A 22,918-nucleotide genomic window follows, 5' to 3' on the forward strand; every position below is an offset into this window, starting at 1 on the left:
TTCGATATCGGATATCATAGACGTACAAGCTAAGAATCCTTGAATGCAGGAACTGGGCCCTGATGCGCGCCAGCTACTGGACGAAGTATGGAGATGTTAGCGTATGTATGGAGAAGATGCAGCATGTAGGTCGAAGGAGCGATATCACACAATGTACAAGGGAGCTGAGCGGAAGACGGCTGATTCCTTCCGTAGCAATGAGATAAACTCATTTGAGGTAGGGAAGGTCCATGCTAAAATCAATCTTGGTCTCGAGGTAATCGACAAGATGGGGGATGAGCAGCACTAGTGAGTTTCTATTTTCTTTGGGCAGATTCCTGCTAGTTGAATCATGGATGGTCCGGAGGAAAGTGGTACAGAAGGTGCAGATAACCTCAAATCCGAGGTCCCTGTCTGGTCAACGTTAGCTTAGTTGTCGAGGAAAGAAATGGTGGGGAACCGACCTTAGTACGTAGAGGTAGGTAATGCGCCTACCTATGTGCCTTTCCTGGTTGCATAACTTACGTCTTCTAATTTTCCTAGCTGATGATTGACATCTTGGTGGCTTCATCGAATTAGTGCTGAGGTACCTCTATAATGATTCAGATATGTCACTCCCATCGTCTAGATAACAATCTGGTACCCTCAAACATCCGCTGTGCTGTTACGAATTCTCTTCGCTTTTCTTTATCGTCAACATGCACCTCCACATCTACCACCATGGATCAGCATGGATATCCTTCTCCGAGTCAAGTAATAAAGTAGCTTGAGGTGCAGAGAGGATTCCCGTGCCCTATCCACGCAGGAAGAGACAATGAGAGGACAAACAGAGAGGACAGTGCATGTATGAAGTGGCCAGAGGAAATGCATCATCACATCACTTCGCATTGTCTCGCCTTCTCGAGTCGTCGAGATTGGATCCGCTCCGCCCATAGACGGCTGCCGCGTTGCGTTGCCTACCTCCAATGGAACTCGTGAGGACCCGCGGCCGATTATGCTCGGCGGGAGGAAACCGGCCTGGAGAAAACAACCGACCAGCGGACACTGCAAAACCGCAGATCGACCAACCCGGCAGCTAAACAGAGGCGGCAGGGTTGCAATGCTGCGGATCCTCTTCGGCTTCGGCTGGCTGATGAGATTTACATTTTGAAAGACTCCGAGAAGAGCCAAGAGTCTGCTTCTGCATCATCTCCGCTGGTCCCTTGTCTCTCTCTTCCAGTCATGATAGTTGTGTTACCTGCATCGGCAGCTTTGAGAGTCAGTGCACGGTGCAACGCACCAAAGCCGATGATCTGTGGCTAGCTGCTATCTGTTGAGATATCAAGTCTTGGGTGTAATATGACAGATGTCGCTGTATGGATGGCTTAGTACAATATGCCACTGCGCTGTCTATCAGAATACAGCCTTCTTTTGCTTCGCTGCGTTTTGGACTGTTCTGCTTGAGGAAGCGGAATTCCTGGCCGCTTGTGGCTGGTCTTTTTTACCCCAGCAAATTACTAAATTGTATTTCTGAGATTGGACCCCTCTTATGATGAAGCTGCACTTTTATGCGGTTGGTCCTCGTTGGAGTTACCTTGCTGACGATACGGGCATAGAGTCTGGAGGAGTCGTACGCAATTGCAGATGGTAACTAAACCCGTAAAATCACACCATACCCGGATCTGCTACTTCTTCGCGATGCTCGAACCCACATGGCCTGTTGTTGGTTTTTGCTTGAGACAGGCACCACAAGGGTCTTCCGTGTAGTATCATGTACGACAGCCAAGACGGTGCCACAACGCCTGGGGCCAAACGAATATCACCGGTTTGAGCCAAAAGAGGGAACTACAGACACGAAGAAGGTCTGCTCAACTTCCATGCAAAAATAGCTCAGCACTACCACCTGCTCGTGCACATACGGAAATCGATAGCAACGAGGCCTAGTGGCATGTCGGTCATGATATACTCCAATTGGTTCATCTTTGTCGATTGCACATTGTCCCAGTCCTTCCTGATCGATGATGAGCCGCAAAATGACCCGTCCATTCACTCTCCCACGGCTGGCGCAGATGGGCCAGTCGTTCGTTCCTCATCTGCAATTCTGCATAGCTTGTCCTTGAGAAACCGACTCCACTGTCAGCGAAGAGCCACTGTAATTGTTGCTCAGTCGACACTGGATAAACAAGTCAAGGTCGCCAGATCCCGAGCCCTTACCATATGTGATCTAGGCTCACAGAGGCTGGCGCGTGCGCTCCAGCATGTGGGTATTATACGCACGTCTGTCCTGTTAGGAGCCTTCAATCAACTCCTAGTTATCAGCCAGCATCCGTTGGTCTAAGGTCGAGTCAAGTTCTACGCGGCGCAACGCAGCTCGACAGTTTCGGCAATAGTTATCGTCCTGCAGACTACTGCAGACCATCGGCCATATTTCTCGCTGGTTGGCTCCTGTAGGTCTCAAGTTTTGCTTGGCTATCTATCTAACGTAGCAACTCAGAATATCCAATCCGAGTAGCGTTGCTTTGACCACTATGTTGAGACATAACTGTCACTCAGTCTGCAGCTGTTCACAAAAAGGTGCTGCAGTGCTCCTAACTGCTGCGCTTGAGGTTGCTTGCCTGCAATTCAATCTCGAATGGCATTCAGAGCTCAAAGACAACTTACCATTACCTGCAACGCAACAGGTAGCATAAGTGCTGTTATTCGATCAAAGCCAATCGATAATGCATGGTGGGTCAGACCTTTTGTTTACAGCATTTTTCAAGACAGGCTCTCGGAGGGAGTCTGCCCATCAAGACAAGACTGCAGGGATCCCCACTGCACCCTGATCCTGATGCCGCTCGTTTATTGTTGAACCCTCTCACATTTACACCTTGATTTGCCGCTATGGAGCCATTGGCATTTTCATGGGCGCATGCTCGAGGTATTTTTTCCCTCATTCGCAGATCTTTAGTAACCTCGCCACCATGCAGTGACAAGAAACGGCTCCGGGCGTTGTTGGTCCGGTATATCAAAAGCTGTGCCTCAAGAAAGGCCATATTCACAATGCGTTGTGATATCACTTTCAAAATGTTGAAGACGAAGCTGATCTTCCTGCCGTTATTCTTTTAGTGCTACAAAACTTGTGGAGGAGCCGGGATAACCCTAGCTTTACTCGGAGGCCAGGGTGGTTAGCTAGACAGGGGAGAAACGATTGAAGCACGGAGTATTTGCTAAACCAACGTCGACAGGGTTGAATCTTGACGCTCACTTCTCCAAACCAGATAGACTACTTTTTCCTTGTCGCTCTGTAACGTCAACTTGGTACAAATCCCGCCGTTATACTGAATCCTCAGCCTCCTGGTCAATATGGTTCGCATTTCGGTATGTTCTTATACAGATCAAATGACATCTACGTTGGCGCAACCAACCTATTCGAAAAGTTTCCAGTCAAGAATTTACACTGTTGCATTCATTTATATGCACCTTGACCTTGATTCGATTCAAGTGGCAGGCTTCGATGAAAGGAATACACAGATAAGAAAGCCAACGGCTTCACGGCCTTGGTGTCATTCACCCGGCATCATTATGCATGAGGACGTTTGCACATGTCAGTCGGCAGGAAAGGGCAGCTTGTTCAAAACATGGGTCGGCGCATCAAGTATCAAGTCTCCATACAGAGCTTCTCAAACAGGGTTCTAATAGAAGGTCGTTCACCAGTCCCTGAGCTCGTACTCTTAGATGCGAAGTTATATTCGATGTCTTTATACTCACATGCAAATTTGTCTGTCGCTCCTAGTCACCAACTCTCCTTTGAATCTTTTCTCGCATACTATGAGACTTCTGCACTGACTTGGAAGCAGTTCTTGTCAACTTAAGCCTCCAATACATTCAGATACAACACAAGTATCAGTCATAGTTGAGAGAGTAGGCTCCTGTTTGAGACGGTGATTTGTGACTGCGAAGGGGTCATTCGAAGCTCAAGTGTCTGCCTCAAGGCGTTTATAACCGCTCGTACCATCTCCCCGTTAGAACTTCTCTCTTGTATCATAGGCACATACATATATATTTCGTATGGACGGCTATTAACGACGCTCTTTTGTTCCCAGATCGCACCGGGTCATGGCGGGGCATTGGCATGCTTCGGGGAAGCACGAGGTGCTGCCGGATGTGCTGTCGGAATAAGCATGCAGCATGGGAGCTACCATCGTGGACTTGGTCATAACTGATCGATTTCATAGGTCAAAGCTCATTGTACCTGCACTAATGCCTTTTCCCTGCAGTCTAATATGGCGCCAAGTCACGCATCGCGAAACCTAGATATGGTGTTTTACATCGCGAGGTGGAAGTTGGTGTAATGAAATATCAGACGAAGCTGGTATACCATATTCAAAATAAGATATCACTGCCGTAACTAATACCTAATATAGCTTACTTTCCAGTGATCAATAATTCGGTAATATTCTAGTTCAAGGCGAAGTTAGTCAAACACTTACATATTTGAAACCATAGTTCACTGAATACACCATTTCCTCGTCCAAGAACACAGTCAACGCCCATACACGAGGCTCAGAACGTCTAAATCAGTATGTTTAAGCATTCTACTTCGCCTATAGAGTAATCCTGCCTATATTGCAGCCCAGGTTAACTGGAATCATGACTTGTAACAGTTGATACTAACTACCCTATATGCAAGAAACTCATATCCAGAATTCAACATATCCAGGCTTTCAACCAGATGTCAATACCGCATACGCTGTATTGGCCTTGAGGCTTCTTTAAGTCATCAAGGTGACAGTGAGTACGGTATTGATAAGTTACTCGAAGGTCTATCAGGTTGAAACGCCGACAGAATGAGAAATGTTAGACATGTCGAGCCGTGGTGATAACAAAGCAAGATCTACATAAACAAAGCTGAACTGATAATGAATCAGCACCATTTAATCGAGTGCCTAATCATTGTGGTGACCTTATACTTGTGTGTTCCAGTCTCAAGGTGTTTGATGCACATTATACTGAAGCGGCATACCATTGTAAGTCAAATAGAGACAAGACAAGGCAGGAACCCCCCCAGTACAAAATCACGAAGGAGAGATTTCAAAGTTATGCAACATGTAACAATCATCTAAGCTCCAGGGCTTTGTTGAACACAGTAACGAGTGGTGGCGGTGATGGCGAAGCTGTATCACTTGTCCCCTAGAACCCAGTTACGGACCTCTCAGGCGAGCGAGTTAAGGTAAGATGGATTAATACTCTAAGAACATCTCGTGGGCATTTCTCCCTGGGACTACAATCTATAAAGTGGCTTGTAGGCTGGCATTCGTTAGTGACATGGCTACATCTCGATGGGAAACATATCATTAGATCACTCTGGTTTGACATAACCATTGTAAGGAATAGAGCCTAGGCAATGAGATTACAGCCGTTTAGTGAACACTATATTGAAATTTTGGCAGGTATTTGTGTCTAAATAAGCTCACTAGAAGGTAACTTCCTAATTTCATCTTGTGAAGCGGTGATCGACCTTGAAATTCAAGACCAGCACAGCTCAAGAATAAATCAATATTGTAATAGTTCTATTCTCGTATCAAAAGATTTGAATAGAATAGTCCCTTCTAACGCATAAGTATGCGTGAAATACCATCGTCGCTAGTCCAGACTTACACACTTTACCAGAGACTCCCCAATACACATCATGAAACACCAACACCGAAAACATTGTTTGAGACCAGACAGGCAAATTCATCAGACGAAGGAGCCAAGGCGGGCCTTTCCGTGTTTCAAAACATAGTATCGGGGTCTTCTCATGGGGGGCATTGTGTTTGAAGATGGAGTCATGATGATGGTTGATGCGTGTACGTATGACTAAGTGCATAGACAATTCAAGAAGGTTCACGATATATTGCTAGATAGCATAATTAGCTCTCCGGTCTAGAGCTTGCTGATACATATGATTATTGGGTAGATAAAGTTTCGAGAGTATTGATGTCTAGGCTGGCCTGAGCCTCAATGACTCAATGAGTGAGACTCCTTTACATAGCTGCATCGTCTCAATCGAGCCTGTATTGAAGTCGTAGCAATACCATGCATACTATCTTTATACAAGCAAGGAGCCTGAACTGATTTGACTTTCAGAACTGCCGATATCCGATCATCATGAAACTTGTTTTGCATGTCTCAGATGTTTCCGGCGTAACTCACTGAGTTTCTACTTCAAACTATAACACGACTTGGAGTCTCCACAGCAAATGATAGTCAATCGCAGAGGATTACTTGTGAGTCCACCTAGTACATAACTGTGAGGTCATGGCCTAAAGACAATTCTTTAGCTGGTGGATACAAATGTCATTTTACCAAATATTGTTTGTTCTTAGTGGATTAGCATGACAATATGGAGATGGCCAAGAAGCTCCCCACTCCGAGTACTATAACAGGACAAGGTGAACGGATACTATGGGGAATGATATTGACATCGAGACTCTACGCGAGACGTTTGGGGAGAGTTGCAGGTGTTTCTGCACGTCTCAACCAACAATAAGCTACGGAGGCAGACTTGCCCACTTAGGACTGGAACCTGTTAAGAGAGTAACGTAATGCACAGGCAGATGGCCACGTACTAGTCACTTACGAAGCTCAAATGTCACTGAGGCGTGTTGATAACTTAATCTGACTGCCATTTCCACCTGACTTCACCACGAGAGAGGAGTTGCGAATCTATTGAGGCGAAGGTGAGAGGAGAAGCGGAGGCGGGGCAGGGGTCCGTTATGAAGAGAGGGGCAATGAGGAGAAACCCAGGCCTCATGGACGCTATCGACTTGTGGCGCAAGTTAAAAGACGCCAGTTGAGGACCCTTTTGAGGGGAATTTAGTTGTGAGACCAGCATGAACTGACGAGGTCGTTCAACATGTGGTGGCCAGCCGAGACTTGAAGTCGCGTGACCTTGGATAGGTTGTCGAATGTATGGAATTCCGAGAAGGGTTCTTGCCTCACTTGACTGAAAATTGTCTGGTAAGTCTAGAAGTGATCGCCAGGAGACGACGGTTAATGGCGTTTCTGTACCTGATGACGAGGAGTCTGGTGGCGCAGTCTGGATTCCCCTCCTCTTGAATAAGCATAGGGACGAGGAATGACGAACACGTGGCTGTCAAAAGGTTAAAGGCATTATGGTATATTCATCAAAGGATTCGTAATTGATCTCAGGCAGTGCTGTTGAAGTGTAATCAAACTCAAATCTATACAGTGATAGACGCATAAGCCCCATAAACCACGTTTCCCACTTTCATCAATAGTCAATTCCTACTATGAGACAAAAAGAAATCAGTGATGACATCAAATTGGACTGGCCTAGAGCGAATGATCGACCACTAGTGTCAAGAGACAAGGGGTCGAGAGCCACGAATTCGAGGTCGGGACCAAGATAAGGAACGCGGGATAACGGGAGACGAGGCAATTAGAGAAGCGAAAGTATCAATTAATCGCGTAGTCAAAAGTTTGATGATGCTTAAACGAAATTATTCAGGCATCGATCGCTACGCCTCAGTGAATAGAGAACCCGGTTGGTCTCACGGCGTTACAGGACCCGAGACAACCCCCCGCAAACAGAAGCGTTGCTGGTAGATCCGGATGGATGAAACGGGGTGATGATGTTATTGATGCTGATGTTCCGGGGGATCAACACGGATGAAACAGTACATGATGCAACGAGGGGGAACAATTTGTGACAGATCTACCCATACAACATGACAGAGAAACAAGGCTGAAAACAATTGTAAGCCATATTGTTTCTTTGGCTCAATGTATCTACTAGAGAAGGGCCGATAAAAGGTGAGTGTAATTGTTAGTGGATGACTCGAGGGGAGCGAAATCACAACACCAAGAATCACATTATCAGAGTTGCGTGTGCCCAGATTACATAGGTTATTGGCACCTAACAGTTTTATCCTTGCAAAGCTGGCGAGGCTATTGGCGAACCAATCGGTTGGTTGAACCTTGGGAACTTCATTTCGCTCTGTCTTGGCTGCTCGCTTCCTGACAGAGTAATTAATCGCCCAATTTCGTCTGATCAGAAGCGTCATGAGTTTGATATTACACTGTAGGTAATTCTCGAGTCCATGAGGGGGGACAAGTGCATGTGAGTGACATCTCCATCGGGACCGCATTTCTTTCGAGTTCTTCCATATCTTCTCTTCTTTTCTTCTGTACACAACATTCTGTGCTTCAGACTTGAGCGCATCATCATCTGTCCCTACTCTTCCTATTGGACCAACACTCCCCCTCCATCGAGACAGATACGGTCTGCTGCATCCTAAGTTTCCAAGGATACATCCCCCCGCAAACGCCCCCAAATCTCACTCACGTCTATCTATCCGTGTCGTTATCTGCCGCTACTCTACTGTAGGCTAGGTAGCTAGCAAGACATTGATGTGAATATCTGCGACCCGACCGCTTCGATCTCTCTTTGGCCCCTGGAACCTCCGCATATCACATCTCTTGTATTGTCTTACCGCCTCTCAACAACTTGTAGTCGAATACTACTGTGACTACCACTGTAACGGGACAACGGCACTCGATCACATCATTGCAGGTTCGCAGACCGCAGACCGACGTTGGCTTGGCGATACCCACGGAACCAGATACCCTGGCCAATCCCTGGTCAGCGTCACAGCCTGTGGACGAAGAGGAAGAGTCTAGAGAAGAGAGGAGTGAAAAGGACTCAACAAGAAAGAACTCTCTCCACTAAACCCCACGTGCCAATGCGCTCGATGAGGCTGAATCTGGCCTAGAACGTCTTGACATTGGTTCAATCACTCGGCTTCGCTGCCACCGAAACCCAGTTTTTCTACCCAAGGTTAGAGTGTCTCTGATTGAAGAGCCTACTGTAGGTACAGTACCAGGCTGTAGGTATCCTTCCCATATGCTGAGCTGATCTAGTGCTGAGTGATAGTGGTTGCTAGGTAGAGTACAGCGGTATTTGACCGGTATTTGCCTCCTCCGGCCGCACCGCCATTCTCAAATCGACCTCCACTGCCTCCGCCGCTTTCACCGTCGTAATCTGCCGCCTCTTACACGGCCACAGGCAGAAGAATAAGAAAAGACACAGAGGGTTTACCGTCCTACCCCCCCTGTTTTCTCTTTCCCCTCATCTTTCGACTTTCATTTGTATCATTCCAAATCAAAAACTCAACTCTTGTCTTGGCTTTATCGCCGCATTAAACTCTGGTATTCCTTGGCTTTTTAGGGACTCGACTCCAGAAGTGAGAGTCAGTTGAATTGGGCTACCGCCGGGCCCGGACTCCTCCTTTACAGCAGTAACCCCACCCACTACGGAGTACCTACTCTCGGTTCTCTAGGACCTGGGAACACCCCTGATAGTTCTAAGGCCAGGCCTCCCCGACCCGACCAGTCCGAGTCTTTTCTCTTTCTTTGCGACATTTCCTTGTTGTCGCTCCGTTCTTCTTATCTTGTTTACTTACTTGCATACGCTGGTCGTTGAGAGAGCGAAGAGAGTGTATCTTCTGTGAAGAACCTTTGTGTGTGTGGAGGTGATTTGTCTGTTCCTTGTACAACTTGAAAGAAAAGAGGAGTCAAATTCTTTCATGATGCTCTGAGATATACGCTGGGCGTGCGACAGACTCCTCACCCTCCGCCTGCGCTGCGCCCGTATCCGTGCAACGGCGACAAGACGCCCAACAACACCAAGACCAATACCAGCAGCGACACCAACAACACAACACAAAACCCCTCGTATACCTCTTTGACACCCCTTGAAACCCTTTGGGGTTCTTTTTCAACCTCTCTTCTACACTATTGCCTATTTTTTAATGGCAATGGCGCAGACCAGCAGTTCGTTACCGGGTCACCTACACGGTCACGGCTTCGGACATGGTAATCAATACGGCCATGGACATGCTAAAATAACAAAACCTCGCAGTCGACCTGCTGTGAAGCCAATCCTCAAGAAACTGCAATCGCACCACTCCCACTCGGAAAAGAATTCCCTCGATTTGGATCGCGGTTGGGACGAGCAGGGTCAATTTGGTTATTCCTCGTATAATGTGGACGGCGACGACTCGTCTTATACGGCAGGTGCATCAGCACTGCCAACACCTGCCGCCCGCGCCCGCGATGTCAGCTTCTCTATATCGGCCACGGATCTGAGCAATGGAGGTGCTCGCTCAAACAAGTATTCGCACGGGCATGCTCGCTCTACCAGTGGCACTTCTCATGCTTCTATTGCGACTTCTGCTAGCGGTGGCAGAAACGGCTCCTTTGTGCATCCTTTTCAACAAACGCCGCGCACCTCAACACCACCTCTCTCCTACGCCAACTCGCTCGCATCCCTGGACAATACCACCGGACCTCGCGATTATTCTCCCACGATAACTGAGAACGAGGACAATATCGACTCTCAGAGCCTTCAGACTTCGACTCGTGCCTATCATTCTGGTTCCCGGCCCCGCCGTCCCTCTCTTGCTAGTCAGCGCACCAGCTCATTATCAGATGTGAACCAACCGCTGCGCATCACTACCAACGGCCGCGCTGCCCCAGGAATATCTGCGCGAAAGCCCCATAGCATCGTGACTCGCAGCCGATCTGACCTCCACCTGAACACAGGCTCAACCACTGCTCTCGACTCTGCGTCAAGCACCAGCCCACCTTCTGGTTCCTTTGTTTCACCCCAGATGATCGCTGCGTCTACATCCTCCAACGCCATGTCACCACTCCGAAGCTCTCTCGACATGAGCGGTTTCCGTCTCCGCTCACGCAGCGAGGTTGACACTGTCACACGCCAGGAGAACGTCCGCGAGGCCCGTCGTAAGTTTGAGGAAAAAGAACGAGCCAAGGAGGAAAAGTACGCCCGTGAGCAGATCCGCAAGCAAGAACGTGCAGAGAGTCGTGAAGCCCACCGCTTCAACAAGAATGGTCGCAAGGGTAGCTTTGGAACCTCTCGAATCTCGTGTGATCGTGTGTCCAGTAGTACTGATATTCGGCCTTCGATCTCCCGCAAGACTACCGGCACTGGCGTGGGTCTGGGGTTGACCACCGAGAACGAGAAGGTCGACTTTGGTACCCGCAGCTACGACACTGTGCCTACAGGCCAGACTCCTGGCGCTAGAGCTGACGATGTGCACTTCCAATCAACTCACCGAACCAAAACCACCAAGCGGAAAACCACCAGTACTTGGACCGCTTTTGTTCTGTGGTTGAGGACGCGACTGCTCAAGCTTGGTCGAAGATAGGGGAATTTTACCAGCGAGACCAAGACCAAACTCAAGACCAAATTCTCTGGCCCAAAGAAGGGATTCGTTGTCAGAACTCCCTATCAGCAATACCAGCCGCGACAGCAGACTAGCGCCTTCGACGCATACTGCTCATCACCATATACCCCTCGCCGATGAATCTACGACTGCTTTCCTCGGCAGATACTCGGCGAGCACAAATTTACAGCTAGCCATATCCTTCACTACGATACCTTGAATTTCACCTACGGGAAGCAGTATATCCCTCACTTCCCATTCGCCCACGTATAACGCACACCACTCACGGCCTTTGGAGCAATGTGGCATGGAAACGAGCGAGTTTTCACGACCAGGAGGAACGTTATCTTTTGACATTTTACAGGCAAGGAGTTGGGGTTTACCACTTTGTTTTTTCTCTCTTCTACTTCTACGATTGGTATGCATGGTTGCATCAACGGACTCAAGCTACGCGGGATGAACTCAAGAACTTTGTTCTTTGATTTGGGACGATTTGTTGCATTGCTTCTTGTTTTTTCGAGTATCATTTCCAGTTCGGCCTGCACGGCTGTGGCATATCGGATGGAACGGCTTAGGCGCTTCTACCATAGAACCGGATCAAAACATGAACAGACATGACCGGCAATTTGCCTCCCTCACGTTAACGTTACGTTTCCTCCCTCTCTTGGCAAACCATCCTGTGAAGTAGCACAGCCCCCAATTCTAGTGACTCGAGTGTCGGGCCAAGAATAAGACGAATCCATCGTACGTGTGTATCAGAGTGGCTCAGCTTTGCCTCCTCTGCTTCCCTTTCACATGACATTAATCAATTGCACATGACGTTCGTTTGCGGCCTTTGACAGAGAGTGGGTCGGCTTGGCGGAGGTCCTAAGTGTGGGGAGGATTAGTTAGACAGGGGTCTTGAAGGCATGGATCTCATGACCTCTTTTTGATGGTTCAGCGCTAAATCGTTCCTCGAGTCCTATCTATGGAGACATTAATCTGGGGTTATGAGACAGAACCTTATTGTTGAAGATGAATGCAGATATGTGTCTCACTAAGGGATGAGGAGAAATGGATTTATGGGTATCACGATGCAGTATTCTGTAGAAGTTTGGTGACGAGTTTACACCAAAACAAACGGAGTACAATTCGTAAGGCATAGATAGCAAAGTGACCATAAAATACAGCAATAGACGCATTTCCAGCAATGAATCACTACAGCTTTGGCCTGGCAATATCAACAGGCGTCCACCAAGGGTAGATTTTGGGCGCATTCTTGTCCATAGTCCCCGTAAAATCCGGCTTCCTCTTCTCCAAGAAGCTATTCATTCCCTCTTTCGCATCCTTACCTGTGAACAAGTCCCAAAATATCTTGCTCTCAAGTAAATGCGCCTCCTCAGGCGACGAGGCTCCCCTGTAGATCATGTCCTTCATTACTCGCGCAGAAACACCACTTACATTGGTCGCTATCTCATCCGCGATCCTGAGCGCTGTGGGAAGAACCTCTTCAGGTGCGACAATCTCACTGAAGAGACCGTCAAAGAGCTTGTGAGTGGCAGGGTAGACAGCGCCAGTGGTGGTGAGGTGAAGTGCACGGCTGGTTCCTATGAGGCGTGGGAGGAAGAAGCTGCTGCATGCCTCCATGCTGAAACCACGGCGACCAAACACAAAGCCAATCTGGGCGTCGCGGCTCACAACGCGGATGTTGGCGCCGAGAGTCATTGTGATACCCACGCCAACAGCAGAGCCATTGATAGCGACGATAACAGGCTTGTTGCAGCGATACATAGGTAAAGTGACAATACCACCCGAGTCGCGATGATCAGCGGCGTCTTTCCCCAGCGCATGCTCCTCATTGAAGTCCATGCCTGCGCAGTACATGCGGTTCTTTGGATCCGACGAAGTGAGAACTATAGCGCGAACGCGAGGATCAACGGAGAGTGTGTTGAGCGCATGGGAGAGCGAAGCCGCCATTGTGTCGGTGAATGCATTACGGGCTTCAGGACGGTGAAGCTTTATGACTATGACATGTGTGACTTCTTTGGAAGAGGGAGGATGATGGAAGAGCTGCAGGGTTGGGAGGTTGAGGGTTGCATAGCTGTCGGGGAGCGAAGGCGATGCCATTGCGATTATTGGTATTGTGAGTAATAAACGAAGTATGAATGAGTGAAGCTGAGGTCAGGACGATGTTAATTTAGAGTGCGACGGATTGATTGGGCTTCTTCAGTTGAGCCGCGGAATGGTGACAACGTCTCTTGACTCACAAGATCGAACCGAGGTGCAAGCTAAATAAGCCCAGAAGCGTTGAGTGAGTGTCGCTTGATTATCCCCGGTATCTGTATATTATTCCTAGCTTCTCAAGTGAGTAAAATAGAGTGTGTAAATGAATGAAAGACGATGATGTGAGAGCATGTGAATGCTAGTATCACATGTAAGGTTATTGGCCTATGTTCAAGCTAGAGATCGTCAGTGTCATCGTCAAGCGGCTTGGATTCCGCACGCTGCTGTCTTGACGAGAACCAAAAGCAGCATTTGTTCAGAACGTGTCAACTTAGAAAATATGAACAGGATTATTTTAAAATGTCTATCCAACCTATGCCCTCGGCTGCTCTCATTGATCCTTATCATATGTGCTTATTCCAAAGTCCAGGATAGCAGGATAAGGTACAAATGGGTTTGAAGGTTGTCTTTGAGTGATGTATCCTGTTGGTGTTCTTACTTGTTCTTATATAATCTATCTATAAATTATATACTGAGGCCACCAATGCAGTAGTATTTGAACCTTCTGCAAATTTTATCATAATACATGAATATTATTACTTGTTGCAAGTTCATCATCAAGCAGTTATCAGCTTGCACAGTTAACATCACAGTGCTGAGCACTCTTCAGACTGTACATTAATGACTAATCCCCTGGTTGACCAGCCAAAAAACTCCGGAAGCCCAGATTAACCAGCAATGCAAAAGTCTCTCCACAAGCTCCAAGTTTTAGTTGAGCCGTTCTGACCAAAGACGCAGACACAAGAGACTATGCTGTCTGGAGTATTGAATCATGGTCTATCAATGGGAACCACACAAAGATGTGTGCTACCAACTTTATATCAATGAGCGTCGGTCCCTCGAGGATATCATGGTGCACATGAAGAATGTTTATCAGTTCACGCCGAGGTAAGTGCTCAGTGTAAGTGACCGCTCTTCTCGACTTACACGACCTATTTCAGCAAACGCGCTTTTCAAGTTCAGTTTAGTCGATGGAAGTTTCCTACAAAACAAAGACTAAAACATAAGGATGATCGACTTGTGAAGCGCATCCATGAGCTATGGAAGAGAAATGTTCCTCAAAGTGAAATGCTACGAATCCTTACTGATGAGGATGGCTTTGACATCAATTCCCGTGAACTCATGAGAGTGCGTGCCCGCAATCGTTGGCTCCTTAGAGTTCGAAATGGTGACCGAGCAAGATCTGGTGATGCTGAGCCTGATGATGAGAATCTTGAGAACGATACTTCACTAGACGACGGAGACGTGACCACTCTACTGCCTGAACAAGAACCCAGAGATCTTGACCATCCAACACCATATGCTCCTGAAAACTCAGCGCAAGAAGATCCCAACTCTGTCCCAACAACGCCCAAACCACGCAAGATTAGCAAAAGACAAAGCCGAAGAAATCGTCAACATCTCACCGAATCAGAGCACATTGTCCGTTTCCCATCTGAAATGACCTTGAACGATTCCAAAGAAGCCCTCGGTCTCGATGCGACCACTTACGCAGAAGCTCGCGAGTGTTTTGCTCGAATCTGTCAAGAAGAGTCCATCGTCAAGAAAACCCAAGCTGGGCCAGGAAGATGGGACTATGTCAAGAACCGCCTGATTCATGAGCGCCCACACCTACAACAGGCTCTTTGGCTTTCCAAAGAGGACCTTGAGAGAAAGCAGCTTGCCTTGGACGTTATTTGCACTGACGTGACCAAGCGCCTACGCAACCAGGATACCAGAATGACTCTCGTCGATGCAAAGAACGAGCTAGGTCTCAACCCAGAAGAGTCTCATGAAATCCGCGCTGCTTTGCATGAAGTGCTGTGCGATGCAAAGTTTACATGTAAATCTGATGGAACACCAGAGCAATGGGAAGAACTGAAGAAGCGATGGCTCGAGAAGTCAGAACGTATGAGGGCAATCCCCCTTCATGGAAATGATGAATCATCTCGCCGAAAAGTCAAGGCAGTCGAGATCGTCGCTCGAGATGTGATCAAGAGAAGACGCGACGAGAAGAGATCCAAGACCACCAAGAGTGGCGAAGCTCCTAAGCAGAAGGATTCAACAAAGCGCAAGCCTCAGAATGACAAATCACAACATACTGTTCAGGATTCACATCTCATCGCGGCTCAACCAAGCACATATCAACAACAAGCCCAAAGAGCGATAGAGAACCCCCCTGCCTTCAGAATGTCAGACAGGGGAGCCCCAGGGTCCAGTTCACCTGCGGATCCGATGATGGATCAACCCATGGACAGCAATGGGTATGAGCCTGTCCATGAGCCAGTCGATTCACGTATTGCTTATACAACAACCGGACAGCCACCAGCACCACAACGGCCAGGACAGGTACAATTGCCGGCTCTGGGCATGCCGGCTTCTCAGGGTGTCCTACCTCAGCCCCATAGAATGCTGGGCTCGTCCGCTGCCAACACCGTGCCCATGGATGCTCAGTACGGCTCATCGATGTACTTAGGAAATCAACCACAGGCAAACTATATGCCGCAGCAATACGTGCAGCACCAATTCTCCGCGTCGGCGCCCAATACAATGTTCTCGCCTGTGCCTTCAGTGCCTGCCGTACCATCTTCTTTTGCAGTATTCATGCGATTGCACCCTTCGTCGACATATCCGGCCAATACCAGCCTGTGGATATCTACAATGTCTTCACAATCGATCCAGGAGTTACGACAGGTCGCGGTTACTAAGTTTCCCGGAGCGTTGTGTGTTCGTATTGAGGGTATCATTAAGGACCCTAAGGGCAACGAATTACCCCTTCAGATACAAGGAGATGATGAGTTAGCAGCCTACTTTGACCATATGCAGAGTGGAACGCCGACTTTTACTGTTCAACTTGTCCAACACGGCAGCATATGATCACTTCGTGTACCTTTGAATGCGAAGAGCTACCATGCTACGTGTGATGACAACGACAACAAGAAAACGGGCGGACGGAGTTTTGGGACAATATACAGCTTATGATTGGGTAGTTTTGACAGTTTTCTGGGCGTCGGGATGGAAGCACAGAGAGAGCGGACTTGGTCTCCGCGATATATTTTGGGGAATGCGGCTGAGACGTTCATCTATGGCGGTGGCCAATCTCCGAAGATCTGACGTCTCGGCTATTGCAATTAGCATTATATGGATACCCGAAAACATTCACTGCTTCAAAACATACAATACAGGATAAAGACTTGATTCGAGGTTCATTGCAACAGCATTGGTAATACACGATAGTGAAATTGGCCGAGGCCGGCGGTGACGTGCTTTGATGTGATAATTGCTCTTCAACGTGCCCCCTCTATAGTCAATATTGATCCTTGAAATCATATTGAGCATCCACTTTGGTCAGTTTTCAGCCATCGATAGATCCTATCTTACAAGATTGAGGGAGAAGCTCCGGGCCCGGCTGGTACGGATCGGTATCGAAGATATCAGAATACGGACATTGCACAGCGCGACTGCTGAATTATACCGAGGAAACAATAACGAAAAAGGCAAGTATAAGAGTAAATATAATAACACAACCAATGAGAATTAGTCAAAGGCCTCCACGCCGTAGCAGATCTAATCGAAGCCGATCTCAGGGCCCTGAAGACGCCCGAACAAGGCCCCGTGATGTGGGGTTCGGGAATTATAGTGCGGCATTCCAACTCCGTCCTAACAATTTTCCATTGCCGTTGACTTCAACACTTAAGCTCGACATCGACCTTTCCTCGTCGGCCAATTCCTATCCCGACACACTCCTGCAGCTTCGATCAGCTCCTCTACACCCTTTTACGACCTATATATCTTAATTATTCCTGCTACTGACTTTCAACCTCTGCCCGCGCACAAGCTACGTCGTCATGGCTTCTCTTCAATTGCGCGCTCAGCGTGCTGCTCTTCGGAGCTTGCGGACACCCACCACAGCTAGTTGTAGAACTATGAGGCTACCTGCGTCTTTCTCCCGCTCTTACGCTACCGAGATCGAGCCCGAAAGGCCGAATAAGAATACCCCCACCCGACAGAGTAACGAGACAAAGGTGGGAAGGACGTTCCAAGGACAGGTTATGGGCAGTATTGGATCTCGATTAAGGCGTGAGCGGGAGCAGAGGGAGAAGTACGAGGAGTGGCGCAACATGACAGATCCTACACGGAACTGGATGGTGACATTTGGTACGCTCAATTACTCGCTTTCCGAATTAAAATCTAACAAACGATAGTCTTCCTCTCGGGCGTTGGTATTTCATACTGGCTTGGTACATATTGGCCAAGAGACCCCGAACCCACGTCAACACTGCCTCTCAACAAGTCCAAAGCTCCCAAGCACAACACGAAACTCGAGAATATGCAGGCTGCCTGGGCCGACTTTGTCAAGATTGTCGGCCAGGACAATGTCAGCACCGCTGAGAACGACCTCGAACACCATGCCACATCCAGTTGGTCCTCTCATCAGGCTGGCCCCGAAGACCGTCCCTTTTGCATTGTCTATCCCTCAAGCACTGAAGAGGTGTCTGAGATTATGAAGGTTTGCCATAAGCGCAAGATTCCCGTTACAGGCTACAGCGGCGGTACCAGTCTCGAAGGTCACTTCACACCTACCCGCAAGGGCATCTCTATCGACTTTGGCCGTATGAACAAAATTATCAACCTTCACAAGGAGGATCTCGATGTCGTTGTCCAGCCTGCGATGGGCTGGGAAGCTCTAAATGACCACCTGGGGCATGAGGGTCTCTTCTTCCCTCCCGACCCTGGTCCTGGCGCTATGATTGGAGGCATGATTGGCACTGGGTGCAGTGGCACCAATGCCTATCGCTATGGTACCATGCGCGAGTGGGTTCTCAGCTTGACTGTCGTTCTTGCTGATGGCACTGTCATTAAGACCCGGCAGCGACCTCGCAAGAGCTCTGCTGGCTACGATCTCACGAAGCTGTTTATTGGTTCCGAGGGTACCCTTGGTCTCGTGACTGAGGCTACTCTCAAGGTCACCGTCAAGCCTGAGTCTACCAGCGTCGCTGTCTGCAGTTTCCCCTCAATCCGCCATGCCGCTACTTGTGTGAGCAAGGTTGTGGCCCAGGGCATCCCCGTCGCTGCTGTCGAGATTCTCGACGACAACCAGATGAAGTGCATCAACGATGCCGGAATGACATCACGAGCATGGACAGAGGCAGCCACACTCTTTTTCAAGTTCGCCGGAACTCCCGCCGGTGTCAAGGAGCAGGTTGCCCAAGTGCAGGGGCTCGCTAAGCAGTCTGGCAGCAAGACCTTTGAGTTTGCTAAGAGCCAAGAAGAGCAGGACGAGCTGTGGAGTGCGCGAAAGGAGGCTCTCTGGAGTACCACAGCTGTCAAGAAGCCTGGCGACCACGTGTGGACAGGCGATGTTGCTGTGCCCATGAGCAAGCTACCAGATCTGATTGAGGCGACCAAAGAGGATATGGCAAAGAGTGGCCTATTTGCTTCTATCGTAGGACATGTCGGTGACGGCAACTTCCACACCATTCTGCTGTACAACGATGCTCAGCGTGCAAAGGCTGAGGCTGTTGTGCATCGCATGGTCAAGAAGGCTGTTGAGATGGAGGGTACCGTAACGGGTGAGCACGGCGTTGGACTTGTCAAGCGGGATTATCTCCCTCATGAGCTTGGCGAGTCTACAGTTGACGCTATGCGACAGGTAAGAAATATTGCCCATATATTGAAATGAGCAGTTTGCTAACAGTCATTGCAGATCAAGAAGGCCTTTGATCCTCTATGTTTGCTCAACTGTGACAAGGTTGTGCGGGTACAAAAACCCAAGAAGGGAGAGGTCGACGAGTGGTAGAGAGTTATGAAATACGCATGAGATTGGAAACGGACAAGAGGAAAAGGAGCATGATGATACCTGGTGTAGCGTGTACAATGTAGGAATAGATGGCTTGAACGGCAGTCACAGAGACTCGTCTTTACAAAAGCTTTGTGTATAAGATCAGTTTAGCAGAAACCTTGATAAAGTTCACCCTTAGTCATGTAATCCACTCGAAAATGTGCTTATCTTCTTCTGTTGCTTTTGAAGTGCTAAAGGCCCTATGACCTTTGGCGACCAAACTTATCTTTTAAGTCAATATATTTCCTCTAGAACCTGTAAAGTTACCTCAAGTTCATATTACCTTTTAAGAGTTTATTGGAGTCAACCCCTGGAGGGCCGAGGCTGCCTGCATAATTATATTGCGAGTCAATCTGTATATGAGACTGAAGTCAGGCCTGCAAGGGCATCGAGAAATTCTTTCTCCTCCACCTAAGGAGTCCAGCTCCCCCCAGAGCCTATTTCATATGCCCGAAATCATACACACCTCAGTTGATCCAGCGCAATAAATGATCATGTTGACAGCAGCGAAACAGCATAACTTGACTACCGAGACTATAGTCTTGCTAACAGGGATGTCTTTACAATAGTTGAGCCTTTACAGATACTTTGGGTACCGTGAAAGTCCAGCTTGTAATAGATGAAAAATAGGAGTACAATATACACTTCAGGGCTTTATACTACGGAAGATCGATAAGTATCTCGTGATCTCGGAGTGTGAGTTATATAAGGTTGATAATGGCTTATTCCCTCTATGTTATAGCGCAATATACTGGCTCACTGCCTCATAGTCTGATCTTCCATCTTCTTGGTAGAAAGTTCGTTGGTTGTGTTTCCTCTAATGGATCATTAGCAAAAGCCTGCCACCGTGTCACCATAGATAGATATGCCACATACCAACCATTCTAGCATCTACCATGGCAAACCGAATTGCCCTTGTTGGTTAATCCCAGCTTGAGTCTGAGCCTGGCTCGATCCTGGACCCGGACCTGGATTCTGGCTCTGATTCTGGCTCTGATTCTGAGTTGACCTAAAACCGTACTCAGCATCGAATGCACATAACTCAGAGGTAACGTACGGGTGATGGCTGCTAGTCAGAGACCCGATATTCCACTGCTGGAAGATCCGGTCCAGCCGCGCTCTGAGTAGCTTGACGCGTTTCTCGCGGACGCTTTCGAGCGCATCTTTGCTCTCAAGAATACCTCTGTTGACCTCGTCGCTTAGGGTGTACAGAGCGTCGAGTTTGTGTTCGAGCTCGTTGATCAGCTCGCGGATGGCTGCTTTGTCAACTGGCTCTGTAGTGTTTTTCTTTTCTGTGGTCGACATGGAGATTTCTTGGTTACGGACGTAGAGGAGAGATGTTTGTTGTATCAAGGTGTATAAACTGGCGAGGGGGAGCGAAAGTGCAGAGGGTTGAGGTTGGTAGTGAATAACTGCAGTGCACTGAGTAATGTAGTTGTAGAAGCTTTTACCTCCCTTGACGCACTTTCCCGCATCTCGTGCCCCATTCATCAAATTGCATAAACAATGGCAACGTAGCAAAGAGACATAAAGGATAACGACCTGTCATTATGAATTCACAGGATATCTAAGATCATATGGACAGAGGTATCGAAGCAAACAAAACTGAGCCATTATATCGACTCTTCCCAAACACCATAAACTCCCCCAAACAAAATCCAGATGTGACGCCCTAGATCAAAACACTGTGACAGTGTTGACATGCCCATTCTTCAAAACTTCAAATACCAACCCTGGGAATCCATACAACGTGGTCGTGGAATCCCCGTTTGTTTCTGCTCTTCTTGCGCCGCTCTCCTCCCACCCTCCCAAGAACTCACAACTACTGCCTGGACTATCGCCCCAACCACGATTAAGAACCATGCCGCGTTGTCTTTGCTGAGAGTCGTTTCGTGGGAATGCAGATGCCCATGCAGCATTCATACGGTCCTCTATTTGCGGGAAAGGCGTTTCCGAATCTGTCGGTCCGTTGCCATCATTCAGAGAGTCCAGGTAAGCAATTTCCCAGCGACAACGGCGATGACGATTGAATTCGTATGAGCCAGGTATGTTGCCATGTAGAACCAGCTTTGTGGCTACTAGTCGATCGGGAGAATGGGATATGATGCCGTTCTGACCCTCTGCTTCACTGACTTTGCTGCCAGGAGGAGCTTGTGACGGGGGTACACGAGTCGATATTAATATGTCAAACCCAAGATAGAAATAATTATAGAAGCATTCGCTATTCGTGTTAAGACCGATCTGATCATCGACGGCTTCTTCATTGTCTGATGCATCAGACCCCTCGTGCATGGAAGACTGATCTGTATCGGTGAGATCTTCAGGCCGGCCAATATCAGCAGCATCTGGACGACCTTTAGCGTTGCTTGCTGTACGCGTCTTATGAATGACCATTTTCTGGTCATTCTTGCGATAGATGGCATTCGGAGGCCCCAACTCCATGAGGAGATCTTGAGGTGTTGTCTCGCCAAGGGTGATCCAGAAAGAGTTGCTGGTCCATTTTCTGAAAAGCTGAATCTTTCCAGCTCCATGTAATCGAACAAGCGAAATTTCGTCGGGGTAGACATCTTTGCCTCGAGGAATCACGGTAGTTGACTTGATACTTGGCAAAATCTCAGTCCAAAGAGTCGGTCTAGCATCAGCCCAGGAATCACCACTAAAGACAGCCATCGAGGTTGCGACTTGACTAGATGCCGATGCGAAAGTCGACACTACGTCTTTCTCGGGCGAGTACTCGGAAGGATTAAGTGCGAAGTTAAAGGCAACACCGGGATAGGACAGGACATAGATGCCATTATCGTGACCACTAGATGGCGGAATAAATTCACCGGCGTACGTAGGGCCGAGTAGTTTATGGTATATGTGTCGGAAGGTCGGTCCTGATGCCGAGTCGCCTGGTGAAGGAGATCCAGGGGTACCAGCAAATGGTTTTACAAGATCTCGTTCTTTGAAGGTAATGTGATTCTTGGTAAAGTCGGTAACCTCGATAAGACGCAGACGCTGTTCGGGGCCGTCAAATCTTAGTCGTATACCATTCCCAGGGAGTTCAACGCCAACGGGTTCGGTGACAGGTCGGTCAGGGGAGTAAAGTAGCTCGATCTTCGGGAAGCGTTGGGGTTCAGCTTTAAGACGGGTAAGGACATCGTGAAGAGTTGCACCGAGGACTGTAAATATGTCAATAGATGTTATTAAGTCTTATGATGTTTTACCATACCTAGGAAGCCCAGTGCTCGGCCAGGATAAAGCTGCGCGGTAAAGAGTGACATTTTGATGGCGACGATATTGTAGATACCTGTAGATAGCTTATCGCGGAGCTATCCCTGGAGGGGTTGAGCTATGTGAGAGCTGAGCTCCTAGGAGAGCTTTGTAGACTGTATGTTGCTGACCATGAATGAGTCTTTTGCTAGAAGAAAGATTTAAAGAGCAAGGGTATGGAGATGTATGTAATTAAATCAAAAGAAAACGGTCACGGTGTCTGTTGCTGTTGGAGTCTTATCGAGTGAGGAGTGACAAAGATGCCATGTGATGCGATGCTGTGACGCGGGGCACTAAACGCACTAAAGGGAGGTGAGAGACTTAGTGCTAGTTAGGGATGACGTAAGGTAACCACATGGTCTTTGTATGCTGCTCATCTTGCCTACCT

The 22,918-nt window shown here is 48.2% G+C and overlaps 7 protein-coding genes across 9 annotated transcripts; 3 read left to right on the forward strand and 4 right to left on the reverse strand.

Annotated features, from left to right (window-relative positions):
* Positions 1 to 208: 208 nt before the first annotated feature.
* Positions 209 to 1,938, reverse strand: FOIG_13116 (uncharacterized protein; the record flags this gene model as incomplete). Its single annotated transcript, XM_031214186.1, has 2 exons — positions 209 to 393; positions 1,878 to 1,938. The coding sequence occupies 2 exons, from the start codon at positions 1,936 to 1,938 to the stop codon at positions 209 to 211; spliced, it is 246 nt and encodes an 81-aa protein (XP_031055896.1).
* Positions 1,939 to 8,049: 6,111 nt separating this feature from the next.
* FOIG_13117 (uncharacterized protein) lies at positions 8,050 to 13,483 on the forward strand. Its single transcript, XM_031214187.1, has 2 exons — positions 8,050 to 8,831; positions 8,889 to 13,483. The coding sequence occupies exon 2, from the start codon at positions 9,756 to 9,758 to the stop codon at positions 11,172 to 11,174; it is 1,419 nt and encodes a 472-aa protein (XP_031055897.1). The 5' UTR covers positions 8,050 to 8,831; positions 8,889 to 9,755; the 3' UTR covers positions 11,175 to 13,483.
* Positions 12,163 to 13,735, reverse strand: FOIG_13118 (enoyl-CoA hydratase). The gene is made up of 2 exons (XM_031214188.1): positions 13,439 to 13,735; positions 12,163 to 13,346 (listed from the first exon to the last, which is right to left on the reverse strand). Exon 2 carries the CDS (start codon positions 13,296 to 13,298, stop codon positions 12,390 to 12,392), a length of 909 nt encoding a protein of 302 aa, XP_031055898.1. The 5' UTR covers positions 13,299 to 13,346; positions 13,439 to 13,735; the 3' UTR covers positions 12,163 to 12,389.
* Positions 13,736 to 14,127: 392 nt separating this feature from the next.
* FOIG_13119 (uncharacterized protein) lies at positions 14,128 to 16,730 on the forward strand. Its single transcript, XM_031214189.1, has 2 exons — positions 14,128 to 14,342; positions 14,396 to 16,730. The coding sequence occupies exons 1-2, from the start codon at positions 14,227 to 14,229 to the stop codon at positions 16,308 to 16,310; spliced, it is 2,031 nt and encodes a 676-aa protein (XP_031055899.1). The 5' UTR covers positions 14,128 to 14,226; the 3' UTR covers positions 16,311 to 16,730.
* A 350-nt stretch (positions 16,731 to 17,080) lies between these two features.
* Positions 17,081 to 19,606, forward strand: FOIG_13120 (D-lactate dehydrogenase (cytochrome)). 3 transcript variants are annotated; one of them, XM_031214190.1, is made up of 3 exons: positions 17,081 to 17,591; positions 17,639 to 19,086; positions 19,141 to 19,606. In XM_031214190.1, exons 1-3 carry the CDS (start codon positions 17,282 to 17,284, stop codon positions 19,231 to 19,233), a joined length of 1,851 nt encoding a protein of 616 aa, XP_031055900.1. In that variant the 5' UTR covers positions 17,081 to 17,281; the 3' UTR covers positions 19,234 to 19,606. The 3 variants fall into 3 exon arrangements, with proteins under 3 accessions (XP_031055900.1, XP_031055902.1, XP_031055901.1); XM_031214192.1 differs by having other exon boundaries at positions 17,081 to 19,086; XM_031214191.1 differs by having other exon boundaries at positions 17,639 to 19,606.
* A 560-nt stretch (positions 19,607 to 20,166) lies between these two features.
* FOIG_13121 (uncharacterized protein) lies at positions 20,167 to 20,723 on the reverse strand (the record flags this gene model as incomplete). The annotated part of the gene is made up of 2 exons (XM_031214193.1): positions 20,333 to 20,723; positions 20,167 to 20,284 (listed from the first exon to the last, which is right to left on the reverse strand). Exons 1-2 carry the CDS (start codon positions 20,578 to 20,580, stop codon positions 20,167 to 20,169), a joined length of 366 nt encoding a protein of 121 aa, XP_031055903.1. The 5' UTR covers positions 20,581 to 20,723.
* An 81-nt stretch (positions 20,724 to 20,804) lies between these two features.
* On the reverse strand, positions 20,805 to 22,821 carry FOIG_13122 (uncharacterized protein). The gene is made up of 2 exons (XM_031214194.1): positions 22,490 to 22,821; positions 20,805 to 22,439 (listed from the first exon to the last, which is right to left on the reverse strand). Exons 1-2 carry the CDS (start codon positions 22,539 to 22,541, stop codon positions 20,953 to 20,955), a joined length of 1,539 nt encoding a protein of 512 aa, XP_031055904.1. The 5' UTR covers positions 22,542 to 22,821; the 3' UTR covers positions 20,805 to 20,952.
* Between the last annotated feature and the right edge of the window lie 97 nt (positions 22,822 to 22,918).

The sequence above is a fragment of the Fusarium odoratissimum genome, assembly GCF_000260195.1.
Source record: "Fusarium odoratissimum NRRL 54006 unplaced genomic scaffold supercont1.31, whole genome shotgun sequence".
In the NCBI taxonomy this organism is placed as follows: Eukaryota; Fungi; Ascomycota; class Sordariomycetes; order Hypocreales; family Nectriaceae; genus Fusarium; species Fusarium odoratissimum.